The sequence below is a fragment of the Vipera berus genome, assembly GCF_964194415.1.
Source record: "Vipera berus genome assembly, chromosome: 5".
In the NCBI taxonomy this organism is placed as follows: domain Eukaryota; kingdom Metazoa; phylum Chordata; class Lepidosauria; order Squamata; family Viperidae; genus Vipera; species Vipera berus.
This window is the reverse complement of record NC_138207.1, coordinates 31,246,378-31,266,425: the sequence shown is the minus strand read 5'-3', so window position 1 is coordinate 31,266,425 and position 20,048 is coordinate 31,246,378. Positions and strand designations below refer to the sequence as shown.

Genomic DNA, 20,048 nt, shown 5'->3' with positions numbered 1-20,048 from the left:
ATTCAATGTTATGTTCCCATTAATTTTTCATTATTGGCATATCATAATTTTTAAAGATGTTTCAATGAGTAATCAGAGTGACTATGTTATGTCATCATTTATAAACAGTTTGTTTGACTTTGAATGAGTTGAGTGTATGATCTACTGTTTCTTTTGCTTCTTTAAACAATCTGCACTTTGAATCATTTTATTTTTCAACTCTGGCCTTGATTGCATTTGTTCAAACAACTTGCTCTTGAGCAGCCAAAATCAAGCTTCAGAGTTGATTTTTTTAAAAAATATTCCAGTTGTAATGCATTGTCAGGTTTTATCTTTATCCACTTTCTCCTGATCTTTAATAGAAACTGATCATTAATACTTTTCCTTGCCAGCATTTGGTTCATGTTTCTAATACACTATTTCAGTATTCATGTTTTGTTTTCTGTGCATTTAGTAAGTTCCATTTTTTAACTTGCATCAATTCTTGTTCTTTGGTGTCTTTTACATAATCAGCCATCACATGCTTTTCTTTTTGACAGTTTGTTTGACTTGAAGTAAATCTCTGCCTTCATTTTCATAGGGTAATATAGTCTATCACTCTATCGCTATAGGGATATAATGCAGAGTGAATCGTCATCAATTTTCTGGTCAGTGGTGGGATTCAAATATGTGAACAACCAGTTCTCTGTGTGGATGCTGCTTCTGTAAGTCCATTCTGGGCCTGGGCAACAAAAAATTAGCTACCGGTTCTGCCAAAGTGGTGCAAACCGGCTGAATCCCACCACTGATTTTTGTCCAACTGATTTTTAGTCAACTTGTTATGGTTGGTCACATAGTCAGACAGATGTTCAGACTGAATTTGGCATTTTTTCCTACCTACAGAACCCTTCTCAAGGACCTGAGATAGGCAGATGTTGTTTGAAGGTGTTAAAAATACTATCGTAGGATGTATGCCGCACCAAATAAAGCTATCTTTTGCAATTGACTGGTGATGATTTTGTCAATGCCAATGGTGTTCACATGGTGTTCCAGTTGTTTTGGGATTGCACCCAAAGCACCATTAATTATTAGTGCTATCTTTGCTTTCTTTTGTCATAGTTATTCTATCTCTGTTTGCAGGTCTTTGCATTTTGTGTTTTTTCTCTAGGTTTTTTTTCTATTCTGCTTTCTTCAGGTACTGAAACATCCACTATACAGGTTTTTTTGTCTTTCTTACTGACAATTGTTAAGTCTGGGATTTTATGTGGAACGTTTGTCTTTTGAATTTTAAAGTCCCAGAGCACTTTATTTTCTATTACTTTGTCTAATCTGTGGTCCCACCAGTTCTTGCTTGCAGGAAAACGCTATTTCTTGCAGATCTTTTAGTGCACCAATGTTGCTACTTTGTCATGCCATTGTTTGCAGTCAGTTTGTGCAATCTTCTTGCATCAGCTTACCTGGTGATCGTTTCTTCGGCTTCTTTGCAGAGTGCCACTTGCCGTTTGCTGCTGTCTTCTCAATTCTGGCTTTGTTCATAAAGTTTGGTCTTGTGCAGCCAGAATTCAGCCCTCTGTCTCTTAGCCATTGACAGATATTGTTATTTGCTTTGCCTGCTATTTTTTTAATGTACTGGCCATGTAATACTTTGCCTTGCTATGTCTCTTTTAATAATAATGATATTGGCCATTAATATTTTAATGTAATTATATTACATTGTTGTGTCAATTTATTATCATCATTATAAATCTATTATAGCTGGCCCTTGTCATAGACTCTGGGCAGCTTGGAAATACAAAATAATAAAAACAGTTAAAATATGCATACAAACAACAATACATTGATAATGGGACCTCCTTGGACTAGGGAGTTCTTAGAACTTCTTAACTAGGGAAGAACTATATGGACAGGAGAATTGTAGCCATCACACAGTTTTAAATCAGTAACACTATATGTACAAATATTCCTCTTCAGTATGTATCCTCAATTTCCATACATATTGGGTTAGCTGCCATTGCCCACATTGGATAGGAATTCCTGAAGCACTAGGATGGGGAAGGCCAATCTATTCCTACCTATAAATATCAACTAATAAACAACAAAGTTTAACACACAATGGCCGGAAAGGCTCTGGCAAAGGAGTCAGGGACACATGAGTTAACAATGAGCTCAAGAATATGACAATAATAGAAGAAACAATCAAAATGTGGCTGAGAACCAGAGAGCCACCTTGAATATTTTTAAAATATAGACCAAGAAGAGACTAGCCTCAGGAAACTGAAAGAAAGAAAGAGGAAAGGCCAGGCTGAAAAACATGAGTGAAGAGGCAACTAGTAGCTGAGTAATTATAAATACTGGGGGGGGGGGAGACATGCCAAGCTTAGAAAAAGATATATATTTCATCAATAAGTAACTTTGCAGACACTAACTCCAAGGGAAAAAGATTATAAATCTTACAAATGTCTGCATACACATCCAATCCATTAACTGCTTTCTCAGCAGCAAAAATTTAATAGTCCCACATTTCTAAAGCAGTAACCTTGGAAGGCACCTCCAGTCAATCAGTCACAGTAGATTAAAATTGCAGCTCTAATTAATCACATTATTTTGGCTCAAGTACAACTATTAAATATTTAGCATTTATATAAATCTAAAAAGAGCAATTACGAGTTGGCTTTGTTTCTCTATGTTGTAAATTTTAATTTTGCCAAGGTCAATGTCATATTTCTACTAATGACACCGGGTTTGGGTTTCACGTCACTTCCTGAATAATTATTGGGAAGAATTTGCTTTTTTAGCCTAAATGAAGCATTGTAAATGAAGAATAGTTCTTTCTAATGAATAATGAATTACTCTTTCATTGCATCTTCAGTTGAATAGCCAAATATTTTTAAATATTGTGTTCCAAATGTGGGACTACTATATGCAAGAGTTGGGAGCTCAAAACAAGAATTTAAACTTCTTAAATATATTATGTCCATTTTATGTTAGATACCAATGTTCAGGTTGAGTTCAACATTATGTCCACTTCCACCATTCTTTCTAATATAAGTTGCCTCTTCCAAAGTTACCTCTTTGGGATAATAAGGTTACAAAATCTTCCCTTCCAGACAGATATTTCCTTTTGATGGGAAATACCGGTAATAAAATAAATGTGTCCTCTTCCATAAGATATTGTGGAACTTGACTCTACTTCTTTTGCTTGAAAACTCTACGATTCCTAACAATAAATATCTGCAGAGGAGGGAAAGCTCTATATTTAATCTATTATAATATTTCCTGGTCTAGTGCGCTCTCTTTGTGTTGGATATAAACTATCATACTTTCCAACTAATTAAGAAGCACTGATATCTAAAAAGCTAATCCATTCCTAGAAAAGCATCTGCTGTCTGTTGACTTTTCCCTTCAGGACTGTGGGAAAAGGCAAAGCAAAAAAGTTGTACATCCATTTGTATTCAGAGACTGCAGAGTCAACACTGAAAGCAGCATGTGAACTTGGGGGGGGGAAGCACAACTGCTTTAATGATCTGGGGGGGGAATCATATGGGCCCTTGCATGCTCCAAAGCATCTCTTTCAAAGACCTTGCATTACCCTATCTGCATGGATGAGAAAACGATGGCAAATATAAGTTTTTCATGTATCCCAATGAAAGAATAAAAATTCAAACATTTGGACAGCACAACTGGAAAACTGACAAGCTATTTTGTGGGAAAAGGAAATCAGCGAAGCAATTGTGACATAAGATATCATAAGGTTTTTACACTATGTTCCTGTCGTCTTCTTTCCATTTATACCCAAGATTTCAAACGATGGATTCAACAACCAACATTATTTAAAACCTTTCTGTTAATAATGCAAAACAGCAGTTTCTTACTTTATTGAAGCATTTTGTGGAACTTCAAAAGATATTAGGCGACCCCCACCAGAATTATTGGAGCTGGTATTTCCACAGGCTACATCAGGGGTTATCTAAAAAGAGTGTGCATAAATATGAGACATCCTATATAACTTAATAGTTTTTAAACAGAATAAAAAACTAGTTTAAAAATGTGATAAAACTGAAACGCATGTGATGGATCTTTTTCGAAAAATTACATTCTGCACCTTTATTGAGCAACAGATGCACAAACAAAAAGGCTCACCTTGAAAAGGTATTGGTGTGGATTTGGTTTTCTTAAGAAAAACACAAAGGGCTTTTCATATTGTAGCAACCTAGATTCCTAATAAATTGCAAGAAATCCTTTAAAAAAGCAGGTAATGAAAATTCATTGGCTTTCAGGAACACACAGCAAGATAGCTGATATCATCTCTCAGCATCTTATTGTTGTTTAGTGTAGAATATAAAGAAATCATAGGTAGCAGTGCTTTGCCACCTGATCCCAGCAAGAACAATTATTAATTTTTTTCCTGTGAGGAAAGACTTTTCAGAATATAAACTAGGGTCATTATTATACTGTAAGGTGTTTGTTTATTTTTGTGGATAAAATCTTTCATTTTCAGGCAGTGTTTCTTTAAAAAGCATTAATGAAGTATGTATTAATATGTCTTCTGCATTGATTTAGATTCCAAATTCAGCAGCACCTCAGTGAGATGTGTGAGCTGCTACCTAAGTTTTCCTTGGGGATATTTCCTGCCTATTTTACAAATCCCCTTCATGGGTTACTGCCTTGTCGTGGCGAAGGGGCTTGCATAATTCAATGAAGCTATGAGCTATGCCGTGCAGGGCCACCCAAGACGGAAAGGTCATAGCAGAGAGTTCTGACAAAACGTGATCCACTGGAGAAGGAAATGGCAAACCACTCCAGTATCTTTGCCATGAAAACCCTATGGACAGTACCAAAAGGCAAAACGATATGACGCTGGAAGATGAGCCCCTCAGGTCGGAAGGCGTCCAATATGCTACTGGGGAAGAGCAGAGGGCTAGTACTAGTAGCGCCAGAAAGAATGAAGCGCCTAGGCCAAAGCCGAAAGGACACTCAGCTGTGGATATGTCTGGTGGTGAAAGGAAAGTCCGATGCTGTAAAGATTTTTTCTCCATAGGAACCTGGAATGTAAGATCCATGAATCAAGGAAAGCTGGACGTGGTCAAACAAGAGATGACAAGACTGAACATCGACATCTTAGGTATCAGTGAACTAAAATGGACAGGAATGGGTGAATTTAATTCAGATGACCATCAGGTATACTACTGTGGGCAAGAATCCCTCAGAAGAAATGGAGTAGCCTTCATAGTCAATAAAAGAGTAGGAAAAGCAATACTGGGATACAATCCTCAAAATGACAGAATGATCTCAGTTCGAATCCAAGGGAAACCATTCAATATCACAGTAGTCCAAGTCTATGCCCCAACCACCAGTGCTGAAGAGGATGAAATTGACCGGTTCTATGAAGCCCTGCAGCACCTTATAGAACTAACACCAAAAAATGATGTCCTTATCATCATGGGAGATTGGAATGCTAAAGTAGGAAGCCAAAAGATAACTGGAATAACAGGCAAGTTTGGCCTTGGAGTACAAAATGAAACAGGACACAGGCTGATAGAATTTTGTCAAGAGAATACGATGGTCATAGCAAACATTCTTTTCCAACAACCCAAGAGAAGGCTTTACACATGGACATCACCAGACGGTCAACACAGAAATCAGATTGACTATATGCTCTGCAGCCAAAGATGGAGAAGCTCTATACAGTCAGTAAAAACAAGACCAGGAGCTGACTGTGGCTGAGACCATGAGCTTCTTGTTGCAAAGTTTAGGCTTAAATTAAAGAAAGTAGGGAAAAGCGCTAGGCCAGTCAGGTATGAATTAAATCATATCCCTGTTCAATATACAGTAGAGGTGACAAATAGATTTAAGGAATTAGATCTGACAGACAGAGTGCCTGAAGAACTATGGACAGAGGTTCGCAACATTGTACAACAGGTAGCAACCAAAACCATCCCAAAGAAAAAGAAATGCAAGAAAGCAAAATGGCTGTCTGAAGAAGCTTTGCAAATAGCTGAGGAAAGGAGGGAAGCGAAAGGCAAGGGAGAAAAAGAAAGATATGCCCAATTAAATGCAGAATTCCAAAGAATAGCTAGAAGATATAAGAATGCCTTCTTAAATGAACAATGCAAAGAAATAGAAGAAAACAATAGAATAGGGAGGACCAGACATCTTTTCAAGAAAATTGGACAGATGAAGGGAACGTTTAATGCAAAAATGGGCATGATAAAGGACCAAAATGGCAGGGACCTAACACAGGCAAAAGAGATTAAGAAGAGGTGGCAAAATTACACAGAAGAACTATACAAGAATGAGCTTAACGTCCCTGATAATCACAATGAGTTGGTCACTGACCTTGAGCCAGACATCCTAGAATGTGAAGTGAAGTGGGCCTTAGAAAAGCTGAGCAACAACAAAGCTAGTGGAGGTGACAGTATTCCAGCTGAGCTATTCAAAATCTTAAAAGACAATGCAGTAAAAGTGCTACACTCAATTTGCCAGCAAATTTGGAAAACTCAACAGTGGCCACAGGATTGGAAAAGATCAGTTTACATTCCAATTCCAAAGAAAGGCAGTGCCAAAGAATGTTCAAACTATCGCACCATTGCACTCATTTCTCATGCTAGTAAAGTTATGCTTAAAATTCTACAAGCTAGACTCCAGCAGTATGTGGATCAAGAACTACCAGAAGTTCAGGCAGGATTTCGAAGAGGCAGAGGAACTAGAGATCAAATTGCTAACATACGCTGGATCATGGAGAAACCTAGAGAGTTCCAGAAAAACATCTACTTCTGCTTCATTGACTATGCTAAAGCCTTTGATTGTGTGGATCATAACAAACTGTGGCAAGTCCTTAAAGAGATGGGCATACCAGACCATCTTATTTGTCTCTTGAGAAACCTATATGCAGGTCAAGAAGCAACAGTGAGAACTGGACCCGGGACCACTGATTGGTTCAAAATTGGGAAAGGAGTCCGGCAAGGCTGTATACTGTCGCCTTGCCTATTTAACTTATATGCAGAGCACATCATGAGAAAGGCAGGGCTAGATGAATCAAAAGTTGGAATTAAGATTGCCGGAAGAGCCTTGGTGGAGCAGTGGGCTAATACCTCCTTAAGTAACACCAGCTGCCTGCAATTAGTGCAGGTTCGCATCCCACCAGGCTCAAGGTTGACTCAGCCTTCCATCCTTCCGAGGTAGGTAAAATGAGGACCCAGATTGTTGGGGGCAATAAGCTGACTTTGTAATAATGCCGCTTGGGGTGTGTGAAAGCTCTAATAAGCAGGCATATACATAGAATGAAGGCTACTGCTAAGTTTGTAAAGCCGCCCTGAGTCTTCGGAGAAGGGCGGGATATGAATGGAATAAATTTAAAAAAATAAGAAACATCAACAACCTAAGATATGCAGATGATACCACTCTAATGGCAGAAAGTGAAGAGGAACTAAAGAGCCTCTTGTTGCGAGTGAAGAAGGAGAGTGCAAAACTTGGGTTGAAACTAAACATTAAGAAAACCAAGATCATGGCATCTGGCCCTCTCAATTCCTGGCAAATAAATGGGGAAGAAATGGAGGTAGTGACAGATTTTATTTTCCTGGGCTCCAAGATCACTGCAGATGGGGAGTGTAGCCAAGAAATTAAAAGACGCTTGCTCCTGGGGAGGAAAGCCATGGCAAATCTAGACAGCACACTAAAAAGCAGAGACATCACCCTGTCAACAAAAGTGCGTATAGTCAAGGCTATGGTCTTCCCAGTTGCAATGTATGGCAGTGAAAGCTGGACCATAAGAAAGGCTGAGCACCAAAGAATTGAAGCCTTTGAACTATGGTGCTGGAGAAGACTCCTGCGAGTTCCTTGGACTGCAAGGCGATCAAACCGGTCAGTCCTAGAAGAGATCAACCCTGACTGCTCTTTAGAAGGCCAGATCCTGAAGCTAAAACTCAAATACTTTGGCCACCTAATGAGAAGGAAGGACTCACTGGAGAAGAGCCCAATGCTGGGAAAGATTGAGGGCAATAGAAGAAGGGGATGACAGAGAATGAGGTGGCTGGATGGAGTCACTGAAGCAGCAGGCGTGAGCTTAAATGGACTCCAGAAGATGGTAGAGGACAGGAAGGCCTGGAGGAACATTGTCCATAGGGTCGCGATTTACAAATGCTCTCAACATTTTTTCTTTTCTTTTTGACTCCCAGATTTTAGGCTGTTCAGCCCAATTCTCTTCTTACAAAAAAATACAAAACATTCACATTCTCCTAGAAACCTTTTTACATACAAATGGATAATACAAAGCAAATTCTTAGAAATGAGAGGAAACATTTGAAATACTAAATTACTCTTTCTTTATATAAAATATAACTTTCTTTTCTCTCAGTGTAGGACATAAGAAATAAAACAGCATCAGTTAATTAATATTTTCAATAGATTTTAAAGAGTGTAAAAATCAATCTATCTTACAATCTATTTATATGATGAAATTAAAGTATTTTTCCTTAATGTAATGCTTATAAGGTCAGTTATAAGGTATCTAAATTTTTTTAAAAGATTCAGTTTGCTTTTGAAAACTCCCTTAAACTCTTAAACTGAAATCTGATGAAGATCCAGTACCGTATTTTACCATTCAATGAAATTAAATCATGAACTGAATATAATGCTACATATTATAATGCATACAAAAAGTAGTAATTATGCAGGCAGTATGCATTTCAAACTTACTTAACTCCAAGCCCATTTTCTTCTGTGATATTTTATTTTTTCAAGAGAAAACTTTTAAAAATTACAGAACTAAAAGAGGAAAATAAACCAAAAAATGGTTCTTTTAATATTCCAAATGTATTTCTCTATACCCCAAATGTTCATTTGGTAGTATTAAATAATTTATGTATTCAGTAATAAATATAGTCTGATATCAACAACAATGCTGGTGGCATTCATTAAAATTAATTACTTCTCAGAAAAATATTACAAATTTAAAAATTTATACTGAGTTCTATGATAATTTTGTAATTAACACTTTCCCGCTATAAATTTTGCAAACAGAATTCAGAGTTATTTTTCTTGATCCTTCCAGCTTTCCACACAAGGTCACATACAGTACAGACAACCTCTTCCTAAAGCTTCTACTGGATTTCATTCAGAAATAATTTATGGTACTTTAAAAAAAAAACCTTACTTCTACTTCATCCCATTTCAGATCCACAAGTTTCTGCCCCTCCTTGGGCTCCCATGTCGGTAGTGTCACTGTTGCTTGGGCTCGTGGGAGGATAACGTCCGGTTCCATGGTGGCTGCTCCTGGCCTATTTTCACTTGGCAACTCTGATTCTGTCCACCCAGACACTGGGGAACCATAAAATGAATATTCACAGTTTGTACCTTCATAGCCAGTATTACAAACACAAAGATATCCATCCCCATTACTAGTGCAGTTGCCATGGTGACAAGGGTTGCTGGCACATGGATCTGAAACAAACTGAAACACAAACAATAATAGACTTCTTAGTACCACAGAATAAGATGTGTCAGTCTTGTCACAAACGTTAATCTGCTAAAATATTTGGGTGACATTCACTTGAAAACAAAAGCTTTACTTAGAACGTCATTTCCCAACCAAGCATCTTTCAAGTGTGCTGGACCTCTATGGTCAATAGTTGATATAATAACTTAACAATGAAAGCTGAGAAAGAACGTAGCTGGAAGGCAACCAGGTGAAGAAGGAGATTCATTATTCACATTTCAAAAAAAAAAACATTAAGCTGGAGAAATAGAAAAAATTAACAAACAAAACTGGTTATGTTGACAAAGTTGAATGGCTTAGAAATGTAATATTGGAACAGTTTCCAGACGAATAATAATTAGTCTTTTTCAGCAAATAGAACAAAGAACACATAGGTATGAAATAGAACAATTATTATTAGTAGTATGCTATTTATGAGGATATTGAGAAACGTTGGTGTATTGAAGACACCAGGAAGACATATGTACTATTTGTAATCATCATCTAAATTGTGGTAAAAGTCTTCACATTCTAAAATCAATCTTGAACAATGATCAAAAGTAGTTTTGTGTGTATGTACAACATGTGTGTGTATGCATACGGAAAATCAGACTCATGTTGGAATCAGCTCTCTGTTTAATAGACTACAATTCCCCGAATCTTAATGCAATAACGAGTTTGTTTTTAACTCATCCCAAAATCAGTTTAATAGACTAGTAATACCTTAAAAACAGGCACATTTTTTAACATAAGCCGTATAATGAAACAACCTTTTTCCAAAAAGTTCATCTAGACCAGGGGTGTCAAACTCAATTTCATTGAGGGCCGAATCAGCATTGCGGTTGCCCTCAGGGGGCTGGGTGGCTGTGGCCAGGGTGGGCGTGGCCTACTGGGAGGGCATGGCTAGAGTGCGTACGGCCTACTGGGTGAGCGTGGCCAGCTCTACATCGTTTGCATCAAGGGTGCCTATGGGGGCCTGGGCAGGAGTGGGGCAGATCTGAGGGTCTCTGGCAGAAGGAGGGTCTCAGGGCCAGGGCCAAGGCAGCGGGGGCCGTTCCCTCACTGTTTCCAGGATGGCTTCGCGGGCCACATGAAACCACTTTGCGGGCCGGATCTGGCCCCCAGGCCTTGTGTTTGACATGTCTGATCTAGACTCTTTACTATTGTGTTAATTTTTCAGCCAATGCTATTTCCAATTCTTTCCTGCACTATACTGTAGGTAGTCTTCACCTTCCTGCATTACAGGTAGTCTTCACAACTGAGTCCCAAATTCCCCTTGCTAAGCAAGACAATTGTTAAGTGAGTTTTGCCCCGTTTTATGTGAATCATTGCAGTTGTTAAGTTAGTAACATGCCTGTTATGTGAATTTAACTTTCCAATTGATTTTGCTTGTCAGAAGGTTCCAAAAGGTGATCACCTGACCCTGGGACACTGCAACCATCATAAATATAAGCCAGTTGTCAAGCTTCTGAATTTTGATCACAAGACCGTGGGAATGTGGCAAGGTCGTAAGTATCATAAGTCACTTCTTTCAGTACTGTTGTAATTTGAATGGTCACTAAATGAATGGTCATAACAAAATACTTAAAGTCCCTACAACCAGCAAAGAAACTAGGACCAAATACGTAGGACCATTCCCCATCATTAGAATTATAAACCCAGTAACAGTGGAATTAAAACTCCCAAAATCCCTCAGATAAATCCACCCAATCTTCCACTGCAGTCTCCTAAAATGAGAGCAACAGTCACCATTAAGACCAGCTGTTGCCCCACCTCCTCCCCCCCATTATGGTTGAAGGAGAACAACAATTACCTGTTGTTGCATTTTTTTCAGCCACATGAAATGTCCCAAATGCTATCACACTTTTTATTTTTGGTATTGACACCTGTTTTAACACCGTAAAAATGTTAAAATACTAGGCCAGGGGTGTCAAACTCAATTTTGTTGAGGGCCGCATCAGCATTGCGGTTACCCTTGAGGGGCCGGGTGGGTGTGGCCTACTGGGTGGGCGTGGCTGGAGTGTGTGTGACCTACTGGGTGGGCATGGTCAGCTCTACATTGTTCGCGTCAATGGTGCCTATGGGGGCCTGGGCAGGAGTGGGACAAATTCTGAGGGTCTCTGGCAGAAGATGGGACTGGGGCAAGTGCCAAGGCATGGTCCACTGGAGGAGGCTCACTGTTCCTCTCAGGCCATGTGGGGGGGAGGCTGCACAGTGGTGCAGAGGTCAAATGCCCAGCCTAGCCCTCAAGCACCTGCAGCACTAAGCTCACCCCCACTTCCCCAAGGGGGTGCCCAGCTGCTGTGCCTGCTCTCCTTAGCCAGGTTGCTTATGATGGGTATGAGGGCAACGTCAAGAGGGAGGCCCACTTCCTCTCGATGTGAGGATACCTGGCTTTGTATCCAAAGCTTCCTTAGCAATAGGATGGGAGACCACCCAGGTTAGGCCAGGAGGAGGGGGCAAGGGGATGGTGAAAGGGCAGCAGGGAAGGACTAAGGCAGGACTTCCCTCAGACCCTCCCTCTCCTTCCTTCCTTCCTTCCTTCCTTCCTTCCTTCCTTCCTTCCTTCCTTCCTTCCTTCCTAAGAACAGAGTGATGGGAAAATATTTGAGATGAGGGAGGGAGAAAAACAGGCAAGAAACGCAGCTGGGGAAGTGTCATCCTTCATGAGGAATGAAGAAATGCACCATCGCCTGGAAATGGCCAGCACATGGCCCTCTCCTCACAGTGCCGAGAGGCTGAGCCGGGTGGCACAAATCTGAAGAGAAGCACAACGCTGCCCAGCCCCTAGCCTGCCCGAAGTAGGCAGGGCCATGTGCTGGCCACTTCCAGGCGATGGTGCATTTCTTCATTCCTCACAAAGGGTGATATCTCCCTAGCATGCACCCAGGGGGCAGGGCCAATGCGGCAGGGGCCGGTCCCTCACTTTTTCCAGATGGCCTTGTGGAGCTAAGACTGAATGTATTTCAGCATAGATGACCACCACAAAATTGTAGATTGGCTCCTGATGGCCTGGGCCAGAGCCAAGGCAGCGGGGGCCGTTCCCTCACTGTTTCCAGGATGGCTTCGTGGCCACATGAAACCACTTCGTGGGCTGGATCTGGCCCCCAGGCCTTGTGTTTAACATGTCTGTACTAGCCCATAAGAACTCATTAATTTGCATACATGTGTGTTAAGAATAATGGGGCAAGCAAAGAAGCCATTTACTTGCATGATATAATTCTTGGTTCTCATTTTGTGTTGGTACCAGATGGCCAATCAGGAGCCAACAGGTTCTTTAAAATTTGAAGGCAAAAGGCTCAAAGCAAGGTATAATGGCTAAAAAGAATTCTATTGAATAAATATTAAAAGGGTTAAGAGGGGAAAATATACCAAGAGGGTTATCATGGGAAAATATACTTCAGCATGCCATGAACCCTAGGAATGGTAGAAGTGGACCTATTAATGGCACTTGTGCATTACCCTCCTGAGATTTTGGGGTTAAGCTAAGTTTCAAAGTGTCTGATTATTCTCCCATTTTTTACACTTTTCCTAACACAGAGAGAGTATAAATAATAACACCCAGAGGTGGTTTATCAGGAACGTGATCATAACCTTAGACAGTGGAAGTTCTGCCAAGAGTATTTTTAGGACAATCCTGGTCTCTCACAGACAGCACCTGTAAATAGTCTGTTAATATAACTGGTCAATATCTTGGGAACCCAGATAAATGACTGTTTGTTCATTACAACTAGCAATATAAGAGTAGGGAGATAAAACTGTCCTTTTTATCTTAAAGGTTAAAGTAGGAACACAGAGAAAAGGCAGACAATATTGATTAAACACTAACAATGATACAATCCACAAATCCTAGATGCATGTGTGGAAGAATTTGCAATGCAAAGCTTGCCAAGTTTGCTATGACACAAATTGCTTCAACTAGCTACATTTTGTTCCAAAGGTGCCAGTAGCCTCCTGAAAAAGCACATTTTGGACAACCATGAGCATCTCCATAGACATTTAGCTACATTTCTGTACAAGTGTTTCCTGTCTGTGCAAAGAGAAAAAGAGGTCACACAGTACTTCACCAATCATCTGCAGTGTCATCATCCACTTAAAGATTAAAGATCTCATCAAGTCTGCAGTTCAATCCCTAGCACCCCTAGTCAAATTATAGGTCGGCTGGAGACTTTCTCTGGCTGTGGCTATTACAATAGTAAGTTATTTACTATTTATGTCCCGTCATGCTACTTTAGCAACCATGAGCAGAGAAAATTTTCTCCATGGATTAATGATTGAGATAATTAGTCATATGCAAAATATTCTAAATTCAAAGGACAGCTACCTATTTTTAGAAGCAATTGAGAAATTACAAGTGCACATAAATATAGGTAACCTACTTAAATGGTTGGTTTGGACTTTTAACAGTGGCATCCACAAAAGGGGAGAACAGAATGACAAAAGCAGCACTGCATTGTTGTGATTGCCTTTTGTGAGACAACAATGTATCTCACCCATATGAAAAGGACAGGAGTTGTATCATGTGGCATGATGCTCCTTTCATCATTTTAAGAATAGCTGCAAGATCCTGTAGATGCTCATGGCTTTAATATATTTGGATTTAATTATAATCTTCAGCCGTCTCATTCCTAACATTTAAAAATCGGCAATGCCCTTTGGGTTTAGCATTATGATAATCAATTATTATCAATTTTTGGTAGAGCAAAAATATTGTAAGTGCTGAGGTACAGAACTTTCAAACATAAATTAATATAAGATGTACTCTATTTTTATCTAATACTGTATTTTGAATAATTTTGAGTTTCAGCTTGTTACTCCACAGAAATATTGGTACGAGATAGTAGCTGCAGAATCTAGCTACAAGAATTGGAAGGTGGGAATCACATGCATCACCTCAATTAGCATGGGATTTGCACACAGGTGCAAGCCAAGGTGACTTTAACAATGCAATTTAACATTTTTCTCCTCACAACACACAGAAAATGAAAAAGAAGATATATGTCTATAACAGTTTTCTATAACTACTCCCACCAGGTTCTTACAAAATTGCCTTTCTATTTCAAAGGCCAGCCCCTTCCATAATCAGAATGGAAGAGGTGGTGATAATTTTTCCAATCCTCACTTGCTGGTTTCATTCTATTTTCCAATCTATTTAAGTACATACCACAACACTCAGGTCAGGTGTTGTGGACATGCAAAGTACAATAATATTCCTTCCATTATATTTTTTTCTAGAAACTAAATTTAATACTAGTGACCCTGAAGAGGAGATATTTTGGGATCCAGGAATAGGAAGAAATGCTCCCTTGACTATGAAAATCTACCATCTGACTCAAGAATGTTGAAACAGAAGAAACATAAGTTCAGCCAAGTCCCTTAAAAAGAGCAATCCTTCATAAAATCCTCCTTGCGAACAGAAAGAGAGAAGTGGGATACACCATTATTTTTTGTTTGTTTTTTATTAGCTTAAGTTTCTTTATTGGAAAAAATAAATTAAGAGAGAATAGAAATCATATTATATTAATATGGTTTATTTTATTTTTATAAAAACTACATTTTTCAAAAATAAAACCATGTCGTTAAAAAAAAAGGGTTTAGCACAATGGTTAGAATGCAGTATTGTAGGCTAGCTCTGCCCACAGTCTGGAGTTCGATCCTGAGTCAAGACTGACTCAGCCTTTCTTCTTTCCAAGGTCCATAAAATGAGGACCCAGATTGTTGGGGGCAATGCGTTGTAAATTGCTCTTCTTCCTTTTGAAGGACCACAAGTGTACGGTAAGGATCAGTAGAGTAAAGCTATCGCTGTAATGAGCTTGATTTCTGGCAACAATATCAACACATCCTGGCAATTTTCACATCAGGAGCATGAAACTAATTATCTCTTTCAGAACAGTAAACTTTTTCCAACAACATTTCAGTTGCCCATTGTTCGTATCTGGCTCTTTTACCTTCACTCTTTCCTCCGTGATCTGAAAATCTACCTATTTGAACAAGCCGGCCTGGTCTAATGGGTTTGGGGTATTTTATTTAGTATTTTTAATTATTTATTGTAATGGGCTAGTTCTATTTAATCTTATTTTTAACTTTTGTATATTGTATTTTTATTGTTTTTTTATTGCCCTGTACTCCACCCTGAGTCCTTCGGGAGAAGGGCGGTATAGAAATTAAATAAAATAAATAAATAAATATCTGTTATTCCACTGCCATTCTAAACAATCTCCTCTGTTGTATCAGCAAGCATTTCCTTAAATTGACCCACAGCATGTGACCAACACTGTGCTAATTAATATAGGATGAACTAGACCTGGAGGAAGTTTGGGAGAGGTCCTTTCTTTTTCATTGCCTAGTCAGACTGCACAGTACAGTTTTCTTCTACGTCTCACCTCAAAATGGAAGGAAATGTGTCATCGATTTTCAACAGTTATAATCAAAGGAACACTTGGCATCAAAATAAATCATGAGCCAGTGTACATTCCTTTCTCTCCTCTGTTTTCCGTCTAAACATATTTTGAAGTCACCTCTTGTTTTATTTTAATGATCAAATTCTAGGAATAAAGGGATACTACTGAAAGAATCCTCCTTTCTTTTCTTGGCATTATCTCTCCTCTGGAGAGCTTTCAGTGCGTTCAGTTTCAGCAGACAGCTAAGTAGAAAAGTTTTTATTCTCTTCATTTGTTTCAAAGAGGTTTTTAAATTGGTGGAGCAGTGGGCTAATGCCTCCTTAAGTAACACCAGCTGCCTGCCATTAGTGCAGGTTCGCATCCCACCAGGCTCAAGGTTGACTCAGCCTTCCATCCTTTCGAGGTAGGTAAAATGAGGACCCAGATTGTTGGGGGCAATAAGCTGACTTTGTAAAAATGCCGCTTGGGGTTTGTGTGAAAGCCCTAATAAGCAGGCATATACATAGAATGAAGGCTACTGCTAAGCTTGTAAGCCACCCTGAGTCTTCGGAGAAGGGCGGGATATAAATGGAATTAAAATAAAAAATAAAAAATAAATTAACAATCTTCTCTCACTCTTTATTTTCCCTAATATTTTAAAGCAGCACTTGCATGCAAAAATTAAAAGACCTCTCTGTACGTTACGCTCTGTTTTTTATCCTCTGTAGTTCTTTACACACAGTAAGATTGCTAAATTACTAGTTTTCTCTGCAGGCAACTCTACAGCTGGCTCTTCTATCAGCCTGTACTCTACAATCCTGCTAAGCTAGTTTTTTTTCTGCTTTGCCATCCCACATTGCCAATTACTTTGCCCAAATCTGAAATAATCCTTGGCTTTAAAAAAAACAAACAACTTTTTCTCTAAAACCTCTCCATTTGCTTTCTTCCAAAAATGCTCTCACTATGCTAGATTTTCTTATCATGGTACATTGACTGAGAATTCCCAGGTGAGGAAAGCTAGAGGTTAGAAAATTACTCCAATTATGTCATACATATGTGATATATATGATACATCATTTCCAACCAGAACTTTGAAAGAAAAGTAATTACGGAACATGGCATACGAATACTTCAATTCATTCTCTTTACCCAACCAGGAAAAAAGCAAGTTTTGTGGTTAAGGTGCTGTCCTAGAAACCAGGAGATTGTGAGTTCTAGCCCCACTTTAGGCATGAAAGCTGGCTAAGCTCTCTTTTCCAGCCCAATCCAATGTTGTTATGGGGAAAACAGGAGGAAGAAAGAGTATTATGTATGTTCACCACCTTGAAATATTTTTTAGGCAAAAATAAGAAGGCAGGATAAAAAAACTTATATATAAATTAAGTAATAAGTAATCTTTAGTAGATATTTGAATGCAGCAGCAAGTTGTCAAAACACTTGTATATTCACAAGCTCAAAGGTTGGACGAAATATCTGATCCCTAGATGTCTTTTTAATTTATTGTTTTTTAAAAAACAAATACATAAATTCTTATTGAAGCTCATAATCAAGTTCAGTTAAATTCAAAAACGTGCAACACAAGGTGCAAAATGCAACATTTTTATTCATTTATTCATTAAATGTCTACACCAGGGGTGTCAAACTGCCAGCCCGTGGGCCGGATGCATCATGCCTAAACTGCGCCCACCCCATTGCCAGCAATGGAAAAAAAGTTGCGATACGTCATGACACGACACATGACTTGTGAGTTTGACAACCCTGGTCTACACCATCCATCTCACTTAAGTAACAAAACAAGATTTGACATGTGCTCTACTTCCAGGGTTCACTTGAAAGGGCGAATGTCACTGTAGTCAATGGGAAGAAGCCCAAGCTCAGGGCAATTATCACTGAAAGGAACAGTTTTGCTTAGTTTAATTTAGTTGTATTGAACCAGCTTTCGCCAGAATATAAAACTAAAGCAAGAGAAAGGGCAAAGAGTAAAGTCTATTTTTTAAAAAATGAATCACTAGGGTTTTTTAAATATAGAAGTTTGCCTATAAAGAAGAAAATTTGCTAATTTTATACATTGACTAAAAGAAACAGGCAAGTGTAAATGATTAATATTTGAACAGTTGTCTCCCCATAGCAACAACTGCACAAACCTTATCTATTTTCTAGATTATTCAGCCAAAAGGAAGCAAGGTTTCTCCACATCCAACCAGCCAAGGTAGTTTAACAGCAAGGGGGATATTAAGTTTGAGCACCAAGCTGTGTAAATTGGTAGAGCAATAAGACATGCAAAACAGATTCAATATCTTTCAACTAGCAAGGACATAATCTCTCTTGGATTGGAAAATTGTTATATCTTCCTTCTGCTAATATAGATGGCTATATATTAAATTTCACCAGGAGTGGGGGAAGTACCTAGTGCAACAGATAAGAGATTTGATCATATAATCAGGGGAAATGAACAGTATTTTACCCAAACCATCCCCAAAATACAAAGAGATTGTGATCAGGTTGGTGTGAAGGTCATCTCAAGGACTATTGTTTCAAGTAAATTGGCCCTCTCAATCTCCAATCTGTTGGAAGATATCTCACTTATCTAGCCTTATGCTCGATGCTTTATTTACAAGAGGAAGAGAAAATTCCAAAGTAGTCAGGGAGGTCAAAAAACCATCATTCAATTTCACTTTTGCCACAAAATTTTGCCATATTGTAGAATGTGAACCTTTATAAAAGTATGCCCTATTTCCAGTCATAACATAGAATTAGATATAACCCAAGGAATTCAGGATATATTGTTTATTTTTAAAAAATTGATTGGACTGCTTCAAGGGATCTTGGGCTTTTATAAAAGCAAACATGGGAACCATAAAACACTTTAGATAACATATGTTTATAGCAATAGAGATATTGCTATTATCTCTACTGCCTGGAAAATACACAATTCTGTCAATAATCCTATGAGCCTTATCCACAGCACTTTTGATTGTTCTGTCCAGAAAGAAATGGCTGAAAGGTACAATAATTCCTAAATATTTAAAGGCTTTGGTTTGTTCTGTTCTGATATTATTTATGTAATAGTGATAAGTATAACTGGAAAGCCATTTGATGAAGATTAGCAATTTCTCTTAGAATAGTTCATAATCATCTCATATGTTTTTGTAATAAACTTGCAAAGATCTGAAGGCTGCAGCTGAAACCCACTTGATTTTCGGAGAGAGGGGTTGTGCTATCAAATGAATTTGTTAAGTGTGCAAATAATGATGAGGGATGGGAAGTAAGATGAGGTACCCATGTGGAAGCAGGCCAAGGCCTGCAGGAATCCAATGGGGAAGCAGGCCCAAGAACTGCAGGGATCCAGGGGGTGAAATGGGAAATAAATAAATGGGGGGAGGGCACTGCAGCATTCTTGCAGCTGTAAGGGAAAATTTACACAAATTTGTTCACATGATCAGGGGTCACTGCAGCATCCATAAATTCAAAATTGAGGGTCTGTTGTAACTTTGACCAGTTGTAACTCAAAGACTATCTATACTTGAAAGCTAATTCCCACAATTGCAGACCACTATTGGCTATGTAAGCCTTATAAACTTTAAACAATTTAGTTTCCTTGGTTAAACCAGGGTTTGACTTGAGCCTGAATCTGGAATTTGTCATGGATTCCCCCAAAGCAGGCTTAGCTAATGAGGAAGAGCCTGCCTCAGGAATTTGGGAGTGGGGCATGGCAGAGCATCTGGAAGATGCAGGGGACTCTGAACCAGGAGGGGATGGGCAAGAAGAAGGGAAAAGACCAGGAACCTCAGAAGGGCTGGAGAAGAGATCAGATGAGTGGCTAGTTAACAATGGGAAAGAAGAAATGCAGTTGCAGCCAAAAAGCTCTGAAGGCCAGCCAGAAACAGACAGGGGAGAAGGGCATAGCTGCAATCAATGAGCAGGGATCAGGCCTCCTCCACCAGGCCCTAAGGTGCACAGGACTGAAAGAAGAGAGATGGCAAGGCTACTTGCGAGGTGGCAGCCTCACCCCTCCTAATCAGTTGCTATTTATTCCTGCAAGTGGAACAGAGCTAGACTGAGAACAAGTCTTCCATTTCAGATCATGTATTTGTTCAGCCATTGTTTATCTTGCCTTGGAACTTCACCTTTGATTCTGTTTCTGGACTTTGCCTTGTGGACCTTGGAATTGGATTTTGGCTTGTGGGTTTTGTGTTTTGGACTGTGGATTTGTCTTTATTGGACTTGCTCTGTAGTTT

At 39.0% G+C, this 20,048-nt stretch overlaps 1 protein-coding gene across 2 annotated transcripts in view; it reads right to left on the bottom strand.

Moving 5' to 3' along the window:
• The window catches only part of DNER (delta/notch like EGF repeat containing), a gene marked incomplete at both ends in the record, with an annotated part of 134,172 nt that overhangs the window by 63,173 nt on the left and 50,951 nt on the right, over positions 1–20,048 (bottom strand). Inside the window, 2 exons of one of the 2 annotated variants that reach the window (XM_081330008.1) lie at positions 3,831–3,925; positions 9,110–9,481. In XM_081330008.1, the coding sequence (XP_081186134.1) occupies positions 3,831–3,925; positions 9,110–9,481 (467 nt within the window). The remainder of the gene's footprint in view (positions 1–3,830; positions 3,926–9,109; positions 9,482–20,048) is intronic. The other variant, XM_081330009.1, reaches the window with a different exon arrangement.